This window comes from Nelumbo nucifera, chromosome 2 (genome assembly GCF_055504915.1).
Source record: "Nelumbo nucifera cultivar China Antique chromosome 2, China Antique-T2T, whole genome shotgun sequence".
NCBI lineage: Eukaryota > Viridiplantae > Streptophyta > Magnoliopsida > Proteales > Nelumbonaceae > Nelumbo > Nelumbo nucifera.
In genome coordinates this window covers 43737707-43760794 of record NC_142650.1, presented here as the reverse complement: position 1 = coordinate 43760794, position 23088 = coordinate 43737707, and the positions used below count along the sequence as shown (strand labels likewise).

General features: G+C 39.8%; 1 protein-coding gene across 1 annotated transcript in view; it reads right to left on the bottom strand.

The window, feature by feature from the left end:
• LOC104588647 (uncharacterized) overlaps positions 1-5016 on the bottom strand; it is a 29712-nt gene extending 24696 nt beyond the window's left edge. The window contains exons 1-3 of the mRNA XM_010246664.3: positions 3932-5016; positions 1828-2019; positions 1469-1708 (exon numbers count right to left, since the gene is read on the bottom strand). Coding sequence (XP_010244966.1) covers positions 1469-1708; positions 1828-2019; positions 3932-4355 — 856 coding nt within the window. The 5' untranslated portion in view covers positions 4356-5016. The remainder of the gene's footprint in view (positions 1-1468; positions 1709-1827; positions 2020-3931) is intronic.
• Positions 5017-23088: the final 18072 nt, after the last annotated feature.

Below are 23088 nucleotides of genomic sequence, written 5' to 3'. Positions count from 1 at the left end.
AGTTGTTTGTTATTAGGAACTGCCAGGGGCATTCGTGTAACTTCAGTTCTTATTACATTAAGTGAATATAAATAAGAAGCTGGGAACGACCAGCCTAGAGTTTTTAAGTCTCAATCGAATCTCTCTTCTCTTCTCCTCTACGTTCTCTTCTCTCTCTCATCTCTCTCAGGAAGGAACACAGTTGTGAAATGAAAATAATCAACATTAGGAAAGATTGGTAACATCTTTCCATTGGGTTTGACAATCGGTAAATGGCTAGCTGATGAGCTAGCCAAACTAGGTGCACAAAGGAAAGAGATCATTAGGTGGAAAGTGTATAAAAGCATAAGGCTATGCATTAGGCAGCAGAGGTTGGCAGATGTACTTACTTTTGTATATCATTCTTTCTCACAATTGATACAACTTTTTAACAGTTATCGATAGGGAAAAAATACTCTATTTTCAGGAAGATAGTACTCAGCAGGATTGCATTTTGCTGGGGAGAAAAACTTTTAGGAAGACAGCTCCAGTAATCTAATCTTTTACAATAAGCTCAAATATCAAATTTCATTACTGAACGAAAATATTTGTTGTTAAGCACATATTACACAAACAAGCCCAGTATTTGCTTGAATAAACATTCAAGATTCCAAAAGAAACCATTCTTTTTGTCCTTTTCTTGGTATTTGCAGGCATCATGAAACATAAACTCTAAAATTTTAGGCAAAACTAAAAGGTCATGACTAAAATAAGTTCATTTACAATGATTCTTCCACAATAAAATCCTTTAGGCTCTTTTTGTCTGAAGTGCAAATTCCATTTGTACTGGTGTAAATGCAAGGGAGTTCAACTGGCATGAGTACAAATTCTGGATACTTTACTTCCGGTCTGACTTTGTTTTGTTTGTTTTCAAGGAATGAGGAGTAAAATGATGTGCCCCCCACTTTATATAGGAGAGAATGAAAGCAGAAGGAAGGTTGTTTATTTGGGAAGAGCAGAATAGGAAGTAAAATGATGTAATGCCCACTTTATATGAGAAAAAAGTAGGGTAGGAGGAAGGTGGTGCAAATTTCATCAATTTTTGGGATACAAAATTTGCACTGTATTTTGCATCAGGTACAAATGATGCAAATCTGAGACAAAATAGCGCCTTATAGAGAAACATTTGATTTCTGAAAGGCCTTATCCCTGAAAAGTATTTTTGTTAGATCAAGCTAGACTGATCCTTAGGCACTATTGCAGACTAATAAGGAAAACACAAAAGGCCATTAGCCAATGATGGTCCCAACTATCTGAGGTCTTGGGAGGGGTGGACTGAGACAGTTACACACCTAACCTTGGGTATTTTTTATTACAAAGTGGTTGCTCTCAGACTCAAACTGACATTATCACACTTGTCAGCCTGAGGCTTTACCATTGCACCAGGCAATTATTTCTTGATGAGAGGCATGCAAACCAATAATTGCAATTCACAAGAGAAGTTCAAAACCTGCAATTCTATCAGGAATATGTCTCAGCGCAGCCCAAGCATGAATGCTTCCAGTTGAGTAACCCACCACCCAGAACTTGTCACTTACACCAATAGCATTTGCTACAGATAACATATCCCAGGCAGATGTGTTAAGATTCCTGTTAGAATGGGGATCACTCTCCCCAAAGCCAGGAAGGTCATATGTGACCATGTGAACACCAAACTCCTCCAACAGTGATTCTTTAATTCCAGGTATCCCTGTTCACAGACCGAAGGTGACAGAAAACTTCATCAGGACAAAAAAAAAAATAAGCTGATTTAGGCAACTTTGCAGGTTGTGATAATATCATAGTTCACTAATTGAATAGTTGATTCACCTCCAAGTCGGGAAGAAAGAAAGTAATGTGGAGCAATCATGGAAACTCTAGCCCTATCAGTGGGAACACCTTGCTCATAAAATGCCATGTATCTCCCATCTGGAAGTTGAAAGCGGCTAGCGCTAGGAGGATGTACATACACTTTCTTTGTCTGTGGAACTGTACTATCACGCCCAGTATTTATGCTCAATACTGCAGATGTTGACTTTTGTCAGAAATTGATACTCAGCAAGAAAAGAATGCAGAGCAGTGATAATGACACTGATGGAAAGTGTCAGTGTTAGTTCTTAATTAAGCAGACTAACAAATTTCTTTATTTCAACAAGGATTCACAGATGCAAACTTGTGCATGTGATCAAAAAGAATTTTATATTATTTATCTTCTTTTCATTTCTGAGACTGAGATAGAATAATCCATTACCTAAAGTGAAAGAGGGGAGATACAGTAAAGAGTTCATAATTACAATGGCAATTTTACACCATTACACAAGACAAACATGGTCCTGCACTAGAAAAAGGTTATCTACATCAACCCAACTTTCAGCACACTGGTATGCTCATCTTCAAACTCCACCATGACCAAAATGAGGTTTTCTTTTTTTTCTTTTTCTCAAAGCACTTTTAGGGGCTAGAAGAATAGATGCTTTCTCTGATTTGTTGGAAAAACATATACTAATTGGTCTCCAGTTTCAATTGCAACAAGTGCTAGTATATAAACCCTCATCTAGGATATCACTTACTAGGTACAGGAAACACCACCGATGACCGACCTGTTTTGATACATTGGCAACAAAAGTCTTTTCTCCTCCCTGGAAGTTTCTATATACTCCTTGATACTGAAATGTGGCAAAACCACAAAAGTGTTTTGTCAGATTGATTAGATGTGACAGTAATTAGCCTAAGTGCTTGATAGAACCAAGTATTCATTAAGTGGATGCTTTCTAATTCAGACAGCCATTGGACCCTCTGGAATATTATTAGATAGGCTAGAGCATTGGCAATTAGGATGACCAGCTTGTTCAGGTGGATACCTAGGTCCACGACGACCTTGCAGGTTCCCTGTCTATAATGAGGGTTTAGTAATTAGCTTCCTTAGCACTTTCTATTTGATTGTGCTCTTTATAATGTCATCGTCTATTGGTTGTATATTTATGTCATCTGATTTGCCTCTTTCACCTGAAAGCTTCTATATGCTCCTAGATACTGAAATGTGGCAAAACCGCAAAAGTATTTTGTCAGATTGATGATAGATGTGACAGTAATTAGCTTAAATGCTTGATAGAACCAAGTAGTCATTAAGTGGATGCTTTCTAATTCAGACAGCCACTGGACCCTCTGGGATTTTATTAGATGGGCTAGAAGCTAGAGCATTGGCAATTAAGATGACCAGCTTGTTCAGGTGGATCCCTAGGTCCATCACAACCTTGCAGATTCCCTGTCTATAATGAGAGTTTAGTGATTAGCTTCCTTAGCACTTTCTATTTGATTGTTCTCTTTATAATGCCATTGTCTGTTGGTTGTATATTTATATGCCATCTGATTTGTTTCTTTCACCTGATACCTTGAATAAGGGATGTTTTTTCCTCATTCTACACCAAATAAAGCTCTTCTAATCGTTATTGCTGATCAAAAAGAAAAAAAAAAGAAATAGTATTAATTATCTCAATTTACCAACTTTGATGTTTTCTACAAGAAAAATGACCAAAGACAGCCTCGTGGTATTGCTCTATGAACATAGTGTTTTATGCTCAGTTTGGGAAGAGTACAAATACAAATATGTACTATGCCAATACATACAAAATAATACAAGACACAATGTTTTGCACTCTACGTATTTGTATTTGTACTCCTTCCAAACTGATCCTTAAGTACTCGCATAATTATAAACTGCCCTGGGTATGAATGCTGCTGAATAGAGCATTAAATTACATAGTAGATTCAAATCTAATAAATCAACTGTTGCCAAAGATACTGCAATTCGTCAACTGCAACAATGTAACAGTATTTTCATAAGCATATCCTGCTTTCCAACATGATTTGGAATGTGTAACGGAACTTCTGCACCTATATAATGTAACAATTATACAAAGAAAGCCTAAACTACCTGCAAGTGCAAGGATAAAAACGAAAAACACAACCGGCCACGCATGAGCTGGATCCCGGTCCTCCGGCAATAATTCGTTCATGAATCTTAATCTATTCGAAACCTTTGCCCAGGGACCTGCCACCCTTTCCGCAATAAATGAAGCCTCGTTCCCAAGAGTCTGTTGCACTATATCCCTGCAACCCCTGGCCAACTCATGGAGCATTTCAGCAACAGCCTTCAAAAATCCTTTAACTTGGTCCTTAAAGCTCTCTACTTCAGCCGCATCGCCTCCAAGCCCCTCACTACTGGTAAAGTCTGTCCTCTTTTTTTCCCCGGCCGTCGGAGCGGTTCCAATTCCGTCGTCGGTATATCTTATCCCTGTGTCCTCAACAAGGCTCGCGAGCTCCTCTGACCATGACTTCGAAGCCGTAACCTCTGACATTCCTTAAGTAAACACCTTACTGCAGACTCACAACATCAAATTCTCAGAATCTGCTTCCATGGATCTAACACAAGCGAAATAGAGATACAAACTCAAGTGTTGTAGCTCATTGTAATGGACAAGTCGAACATCGGCAACCGCAGTACTTCCGAACCTATATAAAGCAAAACTGAAATCGCGTGATCCGAAAATATTTTGTTTAATTGCAGAAACCCTAGCCGGCCAGTAATCAACGGACGAGATCCCTCCAAGTGAATCGATAGAAAATGGCCAAAAGAAAAAAGTATTCAGTATCAACGCTCTTTTTCTTTTCGACCGAGATGTGGATGCTGAAATCGTTGCTGCAGGCCTATATGTATCGGATACCAACACAAACAAGCATTTTAACGGTCTTCGACATTAATGGTTGTTTCGAGCTCTTTGTTTTGTTGTATACTTTATGCTCTTAACGAAGCTCGCAAGTCGCAAGTCGCAAGGGAGAGGGGATTTTGAAATAGTGGTCTCAAGCAGTATTTGCTGGTGATTCCGATTTGCTGGAAATCGATGTGGACGCCGAAGATTCTTCCACGTTGACAAACTGCTCTTTCGTGCAATTAATTTTCCCGGCAAATAAAAATACTCTCTGCCGGCTATCGTTCAAAGATTGTCGTGAAGTGTTCGCAACGTTTTGCCACGTTTAAGTGTTTTGTTAAAGTGTTTTCGTGCCGCCCGCCGTGCCCGGTCACTACAACCGGGACGTGTCGGGTTTGGGTTTTGAGGCCTGCGGGCCGGCATGGCACGGCCCTTATAGCGGCTTGGCAAGAATATAAATTTTAATTTCCACTTTTGTTGTATTTTTTTTTAATTTGTTTTATTATTTCATATAATATAAAACAATTGTATGCATCAAAATTCATATAAAATTTCAAATTTTTTAATTTCTTATCTATATTGTTTAAGTCGGTATGTTAAATGTGTGTCTCCAGCATATACACCGATTTGATTCCCGCAACCACTGACTTTGGGGAGATGGGGATTATTACTATTGCATTTCATGGTTTTCAAAATTGGACCGGACTGGACGGTCAGACAGGAAAAACCAGGAACCGGTTATCTAATAGGTTTCGTTTTCTCCAAAATCGTTGATTTTGGTCAGCAAACCGCTGAACCGGCTTAACCGTTCAAACGGTTTTGACCGTTTTTAAATTTTTTTTGTTAGAATGGGTCGATCGTTCTAACCAAACGGTCGAACCATTCAAACTAGTAGCCGAACCCCTAACCGGTTTAGTCACCAGTTCGATTTTAAAAATCATAGTGCATTTCACCAAATATCTAAAAAAAATATTTTAACTTTTTATTATTTATTTTAATTTTCTAAAAAAAACCGTGACACACATGGAACCTTATATAAGTTTCTCCACCTTTCCCTTCTTTTCCCTACCTTTTCCTTCAAACCAAACATATAAGGGGTTTTGGGCCAAGTAGGTATGGCACGCCACACACCCAAGACCACATGTCAGCCCAAGATAGCCCACATTACACCTATGGTTATAGTGCACAACTCCTTGAGCTTGAGTTTGAATTTCCTACATACATAACACTCCATCTGCATTAGGGCGCAATCGAACCAATTTAGTGGTGGATCCAAGACCTTTGATCAATGGGGGCAGGGATTATCATAATATTAATTTAGTCATAATACGACGGGTTTGAAGCATGGACCATATTACCCATCTATGATCCCAATATCCATAAATAACCTATATCCTAATCCTTTATGGAGTCCGAGGCTGCAGATCTCGGCACACCATGGTCAAGCACCACAATGGCCTCAACTCCGTAGCTCGGCACCTCTAAGGTCCCCGCCTACTACAGTGGCCTCAACACCGAAGTTCAGCCTCCCACCGGCATTAAAAAGCCCTTCCTTGACACTCGGCCAAGCTAAGCCCCCGACTCTGGAGTTTGGCACACCATGGTCGAGCACCACAGTGGCCTCAACACCGAAGCACGACCTTCCACCGGCATTAGAAAGCCCTTCCTTGATACTCGATTGAGTTAAGCCCCCGATTCCGGAGCTCAGCACACCATGGCTGAGCATCACAGTGGCCTCAACACCAAAGCTCAGCCTCCCACCAACATCAGAAAGCCCTTCCTCGGCCCCGACCGAGATAAGCCCCCAACTTCGGAGCTCGACACACCATGGCTGAGCATCACAGTGGCCTCAACCTCCACCGGCATCAAAAAGCCCTTCCTTGACACCCGGCCAAGCTAAGCCCCGAACTTCGGAGCTCGGCACACTGATGCTCGGCCTCCACTAGGAATCAGAAAGCCCTTCCTCGACACCCGGCCGAGCTAAGTGACCACGTAGCATTTCAGCCAAGGAACAAAGAGCCCTTCCTCAGCTCCACCAGGAAGATGGACCTCGAAGCTCATCTCAACACTTCGGCGCACTGTCGAGCTACACGACTGCGCAACACTTCAGCCAAGCACTCCCCCTCCTTGGCTTCAGAACTGGGGGAGTGGTGTTCGGATTCTGAAGTTAGAATTCTTGGAGTTCTACAGTCGACGATTGAAGGACTCCCCAGCCACAACCCACATTGCGCGGACCTCACATTCTGGCAAACACCGAGGAACATCAAATGGACTAGACACTCAACCATACCAACTAACTAGACTTTGACTTGGAGCTCATCAGCCGAGGAACAAGGCATCCTACCGCGCTACACCTCGGCCGAACACCTCATGCCTCAACTTCAAAACTGGGAGAGTGGTGTTTGGGTCATGGTTAAGCTGGTCTAGAGAGACACGTGGCCACCCAGTCATCGCTCGGTCAGCCCAGCCACATTGGCATAGCTCGGCCAGCTCCACAGCACGCACTCATTTTGCGGCCTAGGCCGAGCTACGCTATTACTGTGGCCCCCCATCTTATCCCCTCAGCCACGTCAGCTACCCATGGCGCGGATAAGCATAACTACGAATAAAGATGAGTAAGGAAGATAACTCCGCCAGGGATTAGGACTATATCCCAAATACATCGGTGGCTTGCCTCATCCTGACAACCCCGGGAGCCCAATCTGACCAGGACATGGGTCCGTGGCTATAAGAAGGTATTTCATGCTCAAAGTAAGGGATCCGACTTCTAACACCCATACTGCTACTTAGCTCAGACCAGCACCCCTATAGCTTGGCCCGACCGTCTACCACCTCCTACTGACTTGAGCGTCAGAGTACTTACTCGGGGATAACTCCTCGGGCCTCTGACTTCTCCTTTCTTGATCACAAGTCTTGAAGCGCGGCCTCGTCCTTGCAGCTTAGCACCGCCCTGTTGGCAAGGACTATCTGATGGCTCTCCTCAATTTGTGCACCACCTTTGATTGAGCATCACACACACACACATATATATAGGGGTTTTTACTATTCAGTCCACCCCCAAAATTTCTAGCTCCACTGTACAGGTGGGGTAGGTGCCAACTCGGAATTGATGCCAATTAATGGGCGGGTATGTGTATAGGTGGAGTTGTTTATAATTTGAAATTGTTGTAGGTTTGCAGTTCAAATCATAATTATGAGGAGGAGTGCAGTCTAAAAATCCCTAATATATATTTATATAATCGGCACTAGGGGCATGTCGGGGACTTCACTCCCTATCTCCATCCTTTACTTGATTAGGTTAGGGTTCAAGGAGATTGGGTATCCAATAAGAAAGAGGAAAATTGCCATCTAGGTTTTGACAAGATAAAAAATTGGGAGATAAGATTGAACTGCTCGAGGGATGAGAAATGAGTCAAATGGTTCCCATAAAATGTGACAAGCCTAGAAATATAAAAGTAACTCTTCACTTTATTAATTTTATAATCCTCAATTGTAGAAATGGCAAATTGAGACAGTAAAGAAAAGGGGTTTTATTGTTCAATCCACCCCCAAAAATCATTGCTCCATCGTACAAGTGGGATGAATCCTCACTGTGGATCGATGTCAAATCTACGAGCAGGATGCGGTTTATAGGGGGCTATCATTTTAGATTTCTGAGGTGGAGTGCAGTCTAGTTATCTCTAAAGAAAATGACAAAATGAATAAAGGTCTTATCAAAGTACAGTTTAGTTCAATGTTTGGTTTATGGTCTCAATGTAAAAGTTGTTTCTTTTTTCATTTTTCATGAGATATAAGTTAATGTGAAGGTCTCTTATCAAAGTACAGTTAGAGGTATTGTTAAAGCAGAATCAGTGAGACAGTCGGTGGCTCATCGAATTAACAAAATAGTGGCCCACCAATCACAATCAGTTGGGGGTGAGCATTATTAGGTTAAAACTGAAAAATTGAACCAAAAATTTCGGTTTCGGTTTTTGGTTATTTCGATTTTGTAAAATTTCGGTTTTCATGTTTAGAAATTTGGTTAACCAAAAAAACAAATTAGCCGAACTTTATTATCTATAATATATATTAACATATAATAAATATATAATATGTATAAAATATATTATTATGTATTAAAATATATAATTTATTATATACATTGTATAATGCATTTTTTTTAATATATAATATACATTATATATTAAAATATACACTATAATATATAATAAAATATATATATAGTGTTGAAATTCGATTTTAACCGAAAACCGAACCGAAAATTTTGGATTCGGTTATTTTAGTTTTTCAATATTTCAGTTTTGGTTCTATTTTTTATTTAAATTTTTGGTTTATTCGATTTGGTTTTTAACCGAATAAACTGTTTGCTCACCCCTACAATTGGTGGCCTACTGGTCAAAGTCCACATTTTCTTATTACTTAGCGGTGAAGACTATTTTCACCGCTTAAGTATGTGGATGTAATTAAATCTTCATAATTCCCTTTATACCCCTCTCTACAAGTATAAATAGGGATCCCTCCTCCTTTATTTTTCATTCCTTATTCATTTCATTGTGTACATGTATACAGTGTGTTGAGAGGAGTATGGTGTTGGGTACGAGTAAGGTTCTCGTGAGGTCATTTTTAATATTGTATTTTCTCTTGTTTATAATGAAGAAGTAAAACTCCGAGCTGCTGCTCGTGGACGTAGGCAATTTGGCCAAACCACGTTAAATCCGGTGTTCTATCTCTCTTCTTTCTTTCTTTCGCTTTCTTGCTATCTGCATTTGTTTTTTTCTGTGCACATACAAATTATATTATCCGTTGTGCCATTCCAACAATTGGTATCAGAGCTTCATGATTTTGTTCTAGGGTTCTACCAAAATCTATATTTGATGCTCTAATATTGCATGTGTTAAATATGGCAAGCTCGAGATTTACCTGGTTTGATATACCAAAATTCAACAAATCCAATTATGCAATATGGAAGCTGAAGATGCATGTTGTATTGGTGAAAGAAGATTGTGCAACTGCCTTACAAGGAAAAGAGAATAAGCCTATTGATATGAAGAATGAAGATTTTGAGAAGAAAAATTAGATAGCCATGACTGATATTCTTATTGCTTTAGAAGATTAAGTTTTATTTAGTGTGTTTGAGGAAACTACTACCAAAGGTTTATGGAACAAGTTGTGGAATCTCTACGAGGGGAAATCGATGTCCAATAGAATCTTTCTCCGACGATAACTCTATAACCTAAGGATGAAGGACGAAGCCTCTATGCAAGAACACTTGAATGAGTTCAACACTCTAGTAAGCAAATTAGCATCTATTGAGGTATGTATTGATGATGAAGAAAATGTTACTTTTTTCTTTGCTCTATGCCAGATTCTTGGAATAGTTTGATAATGAATTTGAGCAATACCAAAGATCTGTCATTAGAATCTACTGTTTATACATTGGTCACAGAAGAATCTCATAGAAAAGTTGGTGAGAGCTCTTAAGGTGATGCAACGATGGTACGAGGTGATCGAATGAGAGAAACAATTATAACAAAAATCAAATGAGATCCAAATCAAGAGGCAAAAGGAAATGACAAGTGTTGGAACTATGGTAAGAATGGTCACATTCGGAAATATTTGTAGGCAACCCAAAGCAAATCAAAATCAGCCCAACTCTGACAAAGATTCAGTTTCAAATAATTCCCAATGAAATATCTAAGAAGGAAGTGATTCATCAGAAGATGGTGATGTACTATATATTGATTCATGTGAAAACTTAAAGCACAACTAGATATTAGATTTTGGTGCTTATTTTCATATGACACCATGCAAAGATTGGTTCTACACATACCAATCATGCGATAATGGGATTGTTTGCATACGACAACAACACATGTAAAATAGTGGGAGTTGGAGATGTAAAAATTACTATGTTTGACGACATCACTCATACAATCTATGGTGTACGACATGTTCATGAACCACAAAAAAGTCTCCTGTTACTGGGAAAGTTTAATGAGGATGGTTACAATTTTTTTGGAGAAAAAGGCCAATTGAAATCGATAAATGAGCTATGATGATTGCAAAGGGAAAATTACAAGCAAAACTATATCACTTGATTAGAGATATCATGGTTGGCGACGCCATCGTTGCAAATGCTGTGATCGATTCCGTCATGATTTGGCATAGACGTTTGGGTCATATGAACAAGTAAGGACTAAAGGTATCTTTTTATCAAAAATCTACTTATTTAAATTTTTGTGAAGATTGTTTATTTGGAAAACACTATAGAGCTAGTTTTCCCAAGTCTAAAGCTAGAAGTATAGAGGTATTAGATCTAATACACTCTAATACATGGGAAGCTACTATGGAATCTCTTTGAGGTTTTTTATTCTTTGTCTCCTTTATTGATGATTTCTCCAGGAAAGTATGGGTGTATATGCTCTAAAGGAAGAGTGATATATTTTTCTATTTTAAGAAGTTCAAAGCTCTAGTTGAAAATCAAAAGGAAAAAATAATTAAGTGTCTGAGAACCGAAAATGGAAAGGAATATACCTCGAATGAATTTGAAGATTTTTGCAATGAGCATGGCATTTTGAGACAATATACGGTTCCTCAAATTCCATAACAAAACGGAGTTTACTGAATGGATGAACCGTACACTTATGGATTGAGCTAGAAGCATGTTAAGTGCAGCTGGGATGGAGCAGTGCTTTTGGGCAAAAGCAGTCAATGCAGCATGTTATCTAGTAAATCGCTTTCCCACTATGGCACTTGATTGCAAAATTCCAAAAGAAGTATTTTTCTTGGCTATGTAGAAGGTACAAAGGGGTACAGATTGTGAGAATCTACTACTCACAAGATAGTTATTAGCCGAGATGTTATTTTCAATGAAGATTTGATGCAGAAAGAAAATACACAATCAAGCTCTAAGACAACAGAGAAAGTTGAAGTGGAATCTTTTCAAAAGATTTAAGAGCAACAAATTGATGCAACTGTTGATGAAACTAATGAAGATCACGTTGAAAATTTTGAAAGAGAGACTCATGATGATCAAGGTCGATCAATGAGAGCTACAAGATCTCTTGTCTGGCTTCAGGATTATGTAACAGCTTATACTTGCATTACAGAAGAGCACGAGCCTTGTTCATATCAGGAAGCATGCAAATGGCTAGATGTTTATTATTGGCAAGTGGCTATGGAGGTGAAAATGAAAGTTCAAAAGAAAAACAAAAGTTGGGAGTTAGTCAAACTACCTAAGGGTCAAAGGGCCATTGGTCAGAAAAGACACTAGCGGAAATGTTAAAAGATACAAAGCTTGACTAGTTGTAAAAGAATATGCACAAAAATCAAGTATCGACTTCAACGAAATATTTTTTCCTATTGTCCGATTAAGTACTATTCTTATTATATTGAGTATAGGTGCAGTACTTGAATTGGAATTGGAGTAGTTAGATGTTAAGATTGTCTTTTTGCATGGTAATATTGAAGAAGCGATTTATATGATTCAAACTGAAGGCTTTGTGAAGAGCGACAAAAAGTATATGGTTTGTGGTTGACCAAACCACTTTACGGTCTAAAGCAGGTGCCAAGGTGTTGGTATAAACGGTTTGATTCCTTCATTGTAAGCTTGGGCTTTAGCAAATGTGAAGCAGATCATTGTGCCTACACATACTTTGGTAATGATCATTTCATCATTTTACTATTATATGTTGATGACATGCTGGTTGCAGGTACTAATTGAAAGTTCATATAGCTAGGGAGTTTGACATGAAGGATCTAGGGGCGGTTAATCAGATTCTTGGGATAACGATATATAGGGACAGAAAGAACAGAAAAGTCTAGATAACTCAGAAGAGTTATGTTTAAAGGATCTTGTGTCGCTTCAACATGCAAGAATCCAAACCAGTCAGTATCCCATTTCCTATTGCAAGTTGTTTTCAGAACAATTCCCTAGAACTGAAGCTAAAAAGACAAGGATGTCCCATATACCATATTTATCAGCAGTAAGGATCTTTATATTTGCATGGTGTGCACCAGACCCGACATTGCACAAGTAGTGGGAGCAATTAGTAAGTTCATGGCAAATCCAAGAAGAGATCATTGGACTGCAATGAAAAGAATCCTTCGTTATTTGAAGGGTACTTCTAAAATCTCCATTTGTTATAGTGGCCAAAGCTTGATGTTAGTTAGTTATGTAGATGCAGACTATGTAGGAGATTGTGATTATAGAAAATCAACTACTACGTGTTTTCTTTACCTAATGGCGAAGTGAATTATGCATCAAAATTGTAATCTGTAGTGGCCTTATTTACAACAGAAGCAAAATATATGTCAACTACACAAGCATGCAAATAAATTATTTGGCTAAAGAGGTTGTTTGAAGAATTCCACGTAAAGCAAGAAGTGGTGATTATTCATTGTGACAATCAAAGCGCATTACACTTAGCACGAAATCCCGTCTTTCATTTTTGAACCAAACACATTGATTTATAGTACCTCTTTGTTCATGAAGTAGTTGAGGATGGGCAGATCTAGGACTTGACGCCACTTAACAAAAGATGACCGTCAGATATTCTTTAGAGGTTTTTTCACTATGAAAATAGTCTTCAAGTAGGAGAATGTTAAAAGTAGAATCGATGGGCCAGTTGGTGGCTCACCGAATTAACAAAACAGTGGCCCACCGACTAAGCCCACCATATCACAATCGGTGACCCACCAGTCGAAGCCCACCTTTTCTTCTTACTTAGTGATGAAGCCTATTTTCATCGCTCAAGTATGTGGTTTTAATTAAATATTCAAAATTCCCTTTATAACCCTCTTTGCAAGTATAAATAAGGGTCCCCTCCATTCTTTTCATTCCTTATTCATTTCATTGTATACATGTATACAGTGTGTTGAGAGGAGTGTGGTGTTGGGTACGGGTGAGGTTCTGGTGAGGTCATTTTTAGTATTGTATTATCTCTTGTTTATAGTGAAGAAGTAAAACTCCGAGTTGCTGCCTGTGGACATAGGCAATTTGACCAAACCACGTTAAATCTAGTGTTATATATATATTCCTTCTTTCTTTTGCTTTCTTGCTATCTACATTTGTTTCTTTCTGTGCACATACAAATTATATTATCCACTGTGCCATTCCAACATGTATTATCAAAATAAAGGTATTAATGAATTTCGGTTGATGTTGGACACTTGTCAAGATAAAGAAAAAAAGTTAAAAACAAAAACATCAGTTTGTGTGATTGAAGCATTGAACTAACATTTTTATCTGGGTTGGTGTAATTGAAACCAATCCAAACCAATGTTAACCTAAGAAATCTCAGTTCGATTGACAATATTAATTGAAACTAAACCGATCCTACCCATGAATAGCCCTAATTTAATATTCTATAATGTATATATGTATGTATCTATATGTTAATTGAATCAGATTTGTAAGCTTTCATACCAAACTTTTTTATTGATTGAGCTTGAATTTTAATAAATAATCAAGCTTATCTCGGGATAACATTTTGGTTCTAACTTAATTAGAATCGAACTTAAATCTAAGCCTAAACTATTCAGTTAGATCTTGGTTCAATTGCAACCCTAATCCACACATCAAAGCATCTTCCCTGTTGAAAAAATGTTTCCAATGTATGGCTATAGTTGGTTGTGAGAACCAATTTTGGGTGGAGGGCATCCAGAGTGATATGCGTGCAAGTCATGTGATGAAGAATGTTTTTATTTCTTTTCATCCCTAGAGTTTAAATTTGCCCCGAATATTGTCCTAACAAGCCATTACAATTGCACATTGGAAACATTTCTCCATGAATGATAAGAAAGATACTTCCAATGTGCAACTTAAATGGCCTGTCAAGGAAGTATTGGGACCATTTTGTTGGTAACAGATCCCTAATTTGTTGTGGGTTTAATCTCGCAAATGCAAATAGGAATTTCAATGGATCTGGTCTTATATGAATTTGTTTAGATCATAACCCGAGATCTAAAACATCTCCCACCATCAAAGCCAATCAAACTCGTCCATTTGTCCTCTATATAGTGCATCTTTTAACACAACCAAGCCTATATACATTTATAATGTATAAACATAATACTTGGATTTTATGCATTATGTAGGTATTTGGCATCAACGTTATTGCAATATCAATGCCACATCAGAAATCTTTTTTTTTTTTGGAAAATATTGGATGTTTGTTTTTTTTCCTGGGAAAACGTTTTATGAGAAAAAAGCATGTTATGCAGCACCATTTTCTAAGAAAATGACTTCTAAGAAACGACATTAATTCCAAATGCCACCTATATATGATTAATACTTACTATACGTGCCATCACTTTCAAAACCAAACCGGTCAGGACCGGGTGGTCAAACTGGGAACCAGTCAGGATCGGTTCCGTTTTACCCTAAAACTGCTATTCTGCCAAAAACTGTTGATTTGGTCAGTAAACCGTTGACCCGGGCATTCGAACCCTTTGAACCGTCCAACGGTTTGGCCGTTAATTTTTATTTTTTTGTTAGAATGGGCCATTCATTCGGTTCAAATGGTTGGACCGTTTGACCCAAGAACCGGACCCTGATTGATTCATTGTTCGATTCGGTTTTAGAAACCTTGATATGTGCTCTTAAACTAGTCTATTTAAATACCGCACAATGACAATGGATATTGGCTTTGAGGATCATCTAAGATCGGTTTTTATGCATGGGTATAGCTAAAGACTCTTTTGTGGCTTGTTTCAAGGAACCCAATTGGCTTTTGCAGTACTTACTAAGGGTTCGGGATGACTTTTTAGGTGATGATCCTTAATTATTATCAATCTTTCATTTGTCGGAATTTATTTGACTTTTTTTTTTTAATTGTAGGTATAATCGCTTTTAACAGTGGATGATAAGTGTATACCTCCGTGCTTTTGTCAAAATTTTTGAATCCTTAGTGAGAATTTAACATCCACAATGAAAATGTGATTGTATTGTACCTTAAAATTTAATAGAAACCATCGTTCTCTCGGGTCCAATGCCAGTAATCTTGCTTGGATCACATGTTTTTGTCGAAGTGTTGTATGCGATGACGTGGTGGTGGCTAAGGGATGCATGATGTAAGGTTTCTATTAATTTGTTAATTCGGGGTCTCTACTATGTTGGTTGAATTCTGACATTGACCTGTTGGGGCTTGTTTTAATGTTTTTGTCCTTGTAATAATCATCGTTAATTTCCTAACACCTTAGAAGAAGTTGTTGATGGATATCTCAGCTTAGACATGTTGTATCATTTTTAATATCAACAATTTATTAAAAAATCACCCTTACGAAAAATATAATATGTGAAAGTACATAAATCCTTAACGTTGTATTTTGTTTGAAGATAAAAAAAAAAGTCGAGAAAGAAAAGGAAATGTAGGGATACATGTACGAACCTTGTATGGTTTTCCTGTCTTTTCCTTTCAAACCAAACACAACAATGAAGAATGAAAAGATATTTATTTACCACCCAACTCTTTGCTAGAGTTTTATGCTCTCTACTCGAAGTTTGAACCTTTGACTATTAGAGTCACAATCTTCATCAAAGCCACTACAAAGAAGTTAGTCACTCTTTGCTAGAGTTAGTATGATCATTAGCGAACTTCCTGATCAATGAAACAAGATGTTGTTGGCTGTAATGAGCTACCAATTTGAAAAATAAGATATCACCATTGTTGCCGTGCGGGTTGGCCAAGGGTAATAAGGTAAATTCATTCTTCAAGTTTTGAGTGTTAGTTGAGGACCTTGGGGTCTCGAAAGAGGTTGATCGAAGCCGAGGATAGAAAACCGAGGTGAAGTACTCCTTCTGAGGACTATGCTAGAGTTAGTATGATCATTAGCGAACTTCCTGATCAATGAAACAAGATGTTGTTGGCTGTAATGAGCTACCAATTTGAAAAATAAGATATCACCATTGTTGTCGTGCGGATTGGCCAAGGGTAATAAGGTAAATTCACTCTTCAAGTTTTGAGTGTTAGCTGAGGACCTTGGGGTCTCGAAAGAGGTTGACCGAAGCCGAGGACAGAAAACTGAGGTGAAGTACTCCTTCTGAGGACTATGGTAGCCGAGGGCTGCAAGTCGAGGCGAGGTCCCTGGTGACCTGAGATGCTGCAAGACAGGGAGTGTCAAAGACCTCGGGGTGGATACCCGAGGCAGAGGCTCCGATGCTCAAGTTAGTACGAGGTGTGAAGCAGGGGAGAGTGCAAAAGTGCTCTTGGAGAGAGTCCTCGGATGCACCAGATCTCCTTGAATTAATGCTAGGTAGACAATGTAGGCACAGGAAGTAAATGTGTGAGTGATGTTGGAGTTACTTTGTTCCAACCCCTTTTAAGGGGCAGTTACCTCTTATTTATACTTGAGCATGCTGGTGGTAGGTGAAGATGAACGCCTTGGATGAGAGTCGTGCGATGTCAGGCTGCAGGCCCTAGCGGTACGCCATATAGTTATGTGGTTGGCTCCGTAAGGAGGCAGTAGGGCTCCCTCCTACTGCCGCTGACGTTAGCAAGAGCGTTAGTGGGCTGGGCCTCCCAACCCTATGTGGGCTGGGCCAAGCTAACCCACATCACTTGCCCCCCACTCCCGAGACCGAGGTGAGGCCTCGTCTTTTGCCTATAATGAGGGTGGTAATCGAAGTGAGGCTTCGGCTTTGGTCATTAGGAGTAGTGGTCGTTATGCATTCGGATTCGTTAGCAGAGGGATGTCATGCAGTGGCGACGTCTTCTCTGTTCCGGCTGCCACTCTTCGGTTCGGAAGTGCGAGCGATGTGGATGTCTTGGCTTGGCGGGGGTGTCTCGTACCCCGCACGAGCAAGTCACGCTAGCGGGGCTATCGTGCGGGGGACGGCTGTCCCAGGAGTCCTGTGTTTGTCAGGTTGAATGGTCCGCCCGACGGTCCGTGATGAGCGGGCCTTTCAGTTTGTTCGACGGGTTGCCACGGGCGATATTCGCGGTCCACCCGACGTCGTTTCACCTTCCGAGGGCATGCGCTAGGAGGTGCAGTGAGACTGGTTCGCAGGAACGGGGGGCTCCTGTGTCCATTGGATTTGCGCCGATTTGAACCGTTGCTTTGGGCGTCGTTTCGTCTTCCGAGGGCCTGCGCTAGGGGGCTCCCACATCCGTTGGATCTGCATCGATCTGAACCATTGCTTTGGGCGTCGTTTTGTCTTTCGAGGGCCTGCGCTAGGTGGTGCATCATAGTTGGATGGTGGGAGATTGGTTTTAGCCATTGGATTTAGAGAAATCCAGACCGTTTATTTTCCTTTAAATGGGGGCCTTGACAGTGATTTTCTTCTCCATTTGAACTTAGACACCCTTGCTCTCAAGTTAACACAGCTCCCCAACTCTCAAGTCTCCCAAACTTTTTTACTTCTTCCCTTCTTTGGGACATTCCACCCTCTTTTAGGTAATCTTAACATGTCGTTTTCAGACTCTAGTCCCGAGCGCCATGAACTCCCGAACATCTCGGGAGGGAGCTCTCCTGCAACCCCTTCTCCCTTGTCTTCTCTAGGTTCTTTAGTAGTCCCCCATTGACGGGAGGTGGTCATTTTGAGGGAGAGGTTAACCTCGGGGGGTGCCGAGGGCAGTCATTGGGGAAATGACTCTCCCCATGAAAGCGCTGTCTCGACATCGTCAAGGGATCTCCTCTCTCCGAGGGTGATGCCATGGAACTCATCGCCGGACCAGTAGGAGGGAGTGCTGCCCGAAGGGTGGTTGATGTTGGTGTCCTACATTTGGAGTTTGACAGCTCCTTGGATGTGTGCCAGGTCAAATTTTTGGCGAAGAGGTTCCATATACCCCGGTCTTACAGCCTGAGGGTCCCCGACGTGGGCGATAGGCCGTGGACCCCCGAGGAGGAGGAAATCTGTATCTACCAGCATTTTTTAGAGTCTGGCCTTAGGTTTTCCCTCTCAACCTTGATCTTCGAGCTGCTAGAGTGGTACGACATCACTATCAATTAGCTCGTACCCAACGCCCTCCAAACCATTGTGGCGATGATGGTATGGGCTTGGCTCAAAGTTGTGGAGCTGACGTTGAGACTGTTCCGTGCCATGTTCGTGCCGAGGAAGAATGCTTACGAGGCCAACATATACTATTTCCACTCGAGGAGAGGAAAGCTAGTGCACAACCCCTTGTCCATTCACAGGTGGAAGGATAAATTCTTCTACGTCTCCTACCCCGAGGGCTGACGCTTTAGGTCCGACTGGGGGGAGGCCTGCGTCATCATCGAGAGATGCCCCCCACCGCTCTGAGACGAAGAGGCTGTAGCAGTAGCTCATCTGCTTGTGATGGGGACATTCCTAGCGAAACCGTTGGTGGAGGAGGAGGTCCTCCTAGTCTTCGCTAGGATTAGCCCAGCCCCCCTCGGTAGGAGAGGTTCTATGGTTAATGCGTCTTCCACGTTCTTTTCTTTTCTGCTAATGTCCTAACTGTTTTCCTTTGCTGTTTCGCAGAAGTGCCAATGGACGCCAAGGAACGCTTGTTGGCAAAGGCCCGGGCGAAGCAGGACAGAGGACAGACGCCGAAGAGGCCCGGCGATGAAGCTGCCCCCAGCCTCGGTGAAGGGGGGGGGGAGATTCGCAAGTACCCACCAAGGGGAAGCAGTCGGTGGTGGCACCGAAGAGGATGGTGGAGGTATTGAAGAAGCCCGCCATCGGGGAAGAGGCGCCGAAGAGGCCCACGGAAGGGCCCGAGGCGGGAAGGAAGAGGCCCGTTGCTGACATGCCGAGGGAGGAGCCGTACGAGGTCAAGCTGCAGGCCCTGGAGATACGCCAAATAGTTATGTGGTTGGCTCCGTATGGAGGCAGCATGGCTCCTTCCTACTATCGTTGACGTTAGCAAGTGTTAGTGGGCTGGGCCTCCCAGCCCTCCGTACGGAACCAACCACATAGGGCTGTGAGGCCTAGCTCACTAACGCCTGCTAACGTCAGCGGCAATAGGAGGGAGCCCTGCTGCCTCCTTATGGAGCCAACCACATAACTATCTAGCGTACCACCAAGGCCTGCAGCCTGACCTCGTACGACTCTCATCCGAAGCGTTCATCTTCACCTACCACCAACATGCTCAAGTATAAATAAGAGGTAACTGCCCCTTAAAAGGAGCTAGAACGGAGTAACTCCAACATCACTCACTCATTTACTTCTTGCGCCTACATTGTCTAGCTAGCATTAATTCAGGGAGATCTAGTGGTAGGTGAAGATGAACGCCTTAGATGAGAGCCATACGAGGTTAGACTACAGGCCCTGACGATACGCTAGATAGTTATGTGGTTGGCTCTGTAAGGAGGCAACATGGCTCCTTCCTACTGTCGTTAACATTAGCAAGCGTTAGTGGGCTGGGCCAAGCTAACCCACATCAACCACCATTAATAATTCATTTCTTTTTTGATAAAGCAATATGTGCTACACAAGCCGAGGGGGTACCATGAATTATTCAATGAATCACTAACAACTACATGTTGGAAATTGTATTTATCCATTGCAACTAAAAATTGTTTGGTAAAAGTACGAATGTAATTACAATTCAACTAAAGTACTTTTACTAATATTGGTTGTATGTTAAATACCGATCATATTAAAGTTTGCATATTTTTCATTGGTTTACAAAAATGTACTTTCCCATATAGTAAGGTGTACTTACCTTCATGTTCAGCCAAACATGTCTTTTGTTGGACGGTGCAATGAATACACCATAGGTTTTGCTATGAATTTGTTAGTGCAAAACTAAACTTACTTTGCATTTTTATGAACCAAACATGCTTGTGCTTGTATTAAATACTTTTGCATTTGCATTTGTTTTCCTAAATGGAGCATAAGGTTTTCTTCCCTGATTCCAATAACCAACTAATCAATATTAATTTGTTGATTTAACGGTCCATTTGGTTGAAATATAAGTTAGAACTTTCGATCACAATACCCATGTTAACAGTTTAAGGAGTATGCTAAGAGGACCTTATAAATGGAACTCAAAATTTTCCATTTCAGTTTTCACAAAAAAGAGCTAGTTATGTATACTACTTATAAAATAGTGAGTGCCTCTTCTTTTTGAAATTTTCATTGGATATTTTCTACCCCCTTGTCTAATAATATGACGGGCATAAAAAGGGCATATATGTCCTTTACTTTCACTCTAGAATCTACCCACTTATAATGGTTCAAAAACTGTACACTTGTAATCATTCAAAAACTGCCCATGAATTATAAATAATTTTATTTTAGAGATTGTCACGTGCATTTGCACGTACAACTTTACTAGTCTATAAGTGTACAAAGACATTTTGTATCATTATCATTTTATGTCTTGTCACACCTATATGGGGTTGGCTACATGAGTCATGCTTTGCTGTTTTCTACCTTCTTCGACATATGACAGATCATCACATTTTCTAAAATGTGTTTTTGATGATTTTTTATACACCTGACCAACTTGACCAAACCATCTCAATCTATTTTTTTGTTTTTCTCATTTTATCACTTATTGGAGTTATTCAAAGGTCTATTTCTATAACTTCATTTTATCTTGCTCTAAGAGTGTCATTTGAGCAATTGCATTTCTGTTGCATTCATTTTTTTACATATTGTTTATTGATTGCTCAATCTGCTCTATATAATATGGTTGACCTTACGACTATTTTATTCCTTTAACATGTTGATGGATTCAAGAACCCATATGTATTATACATTACAACTTTTTTGAGCATTGCATTGAAATTTCTTCAAATTGGGCAACTTGAATTGCACTCCTAATCCCAACGTCTCTAGTAAACTAGAGAGTTTACAAGCATGTCAAATGGCGCCATTTAAAGAGGGAAACGCTTTAGAGTGATGTATTAATTGAAAAATGTAACTTAAGGAAGGGCTCAACTATGATATGGAAAAGATATGTTATTGGAGAAACAACTGACCAGTAAATTGGAATTATAAACGTGGTAGCAAATAAGGTGTTATTTATCAAAATTCATGGGTGGGTTTTGACTGGTCAAAACTCTTTTCACATCATAGATTTTCCCCTTTGGTCAAAATACTAAGGCCTCCTTTGGTTTGCAGAAATAAGGGGTTTGGAATTGGAATTGGAATCGGAATCGGAACGAGTTATTCCGATTCCAACTGTTTGTTGGGCTGAATTGGAATCCCTGGTCCCATTCCTATTGGAATGGCATTCCCCATTTGAGGGAATGGCCATTCCCTCTCCCTCCCTTGGGAATTAAATCCCATTCCTACTGATTCCAATTCTCATCCTCATTTATGTTTGAACTAAACAGACTATGGGAACAAACTATTCTGATTCCGAGTATGGAGAATTTTGATTCTTATTCTGACTGCAAATCAAATAGACCCTAAATTAACTCTCATGGAGAGCGTATAACAAAAGCAAGAAGTCATAAACCCCCTTAAAATGTTGATGAAATTCACCACTGTTATCATTGTTATTGCAAATGAAAATCTTAATTTATTGCTTAAATATACGTTAAAGGTAGTTTTGAGCTTTTGAAATATCTTAAGAGTCAAGTGATGAAATATTATCATATGGGCATTTTTAAGAAACATGTGAAATGATAAGGGAGGTTAAAAGCATTTTGAAGAAATAGGAGACAACCCGTCCGAATTTTTGCTTTCGGAAGGGAAATGTTCTATAATTTAGGATAAGTTGTAGATTAATACCTTGTATTTAGGGGGCTAGTCTCACTTATACCCAAACATCAAAATGTGCCATTTGAATACTTGAACTCCCAAAAATTGTCAATTTAACATCCACTGTTAGCATATGTATCACGTAATGGCATGTACGACTTAATTTTTTTAAATGTCAAAACCATCCATTTTAATATTTTGAGACAATTTTACTTTGATTGTCTTCTTTGACGGCAATAAGAATTAGTTGTCATGATTACAATCACAGTGATCTAAATCCCTCTTCTCCAGTAACAACATCATCTTCTCTGGTGGCATTGGGAAGCAATAGTTCATTGGCATAAAGGTTAGGGCATAAAGTAAATAGTGGTGACCAAATGTAATAAAAAGAGATTTAAACATGACTATTTTGGCCATTTCAAAATTATGTTTGAGATTCTAAAGGATATTTATATATTCTGAACTAAACTAAGACTGTGTTTGATTAAAGTGCAATTTTGTTTGCACTAGTACAAATGCATGGGGTGCAAATGTAAAAAGCGTTTCATTTTGATTCAGATCTTATCTTACTAGATTTATAGTGTGATTAAACAAAATAACATAAAATTTAAAACAAAAATAAATTAGAATCTACACCAAAATCATTTGCACTAATATATTGAAGTTCGGGTAATAAAGTGAGAATATCCCCAAAATACAGGTTACGATCCAAAAGGAAATTTTACAGGAAACGAATAAAGACAAAACATAATAATAAAAAAA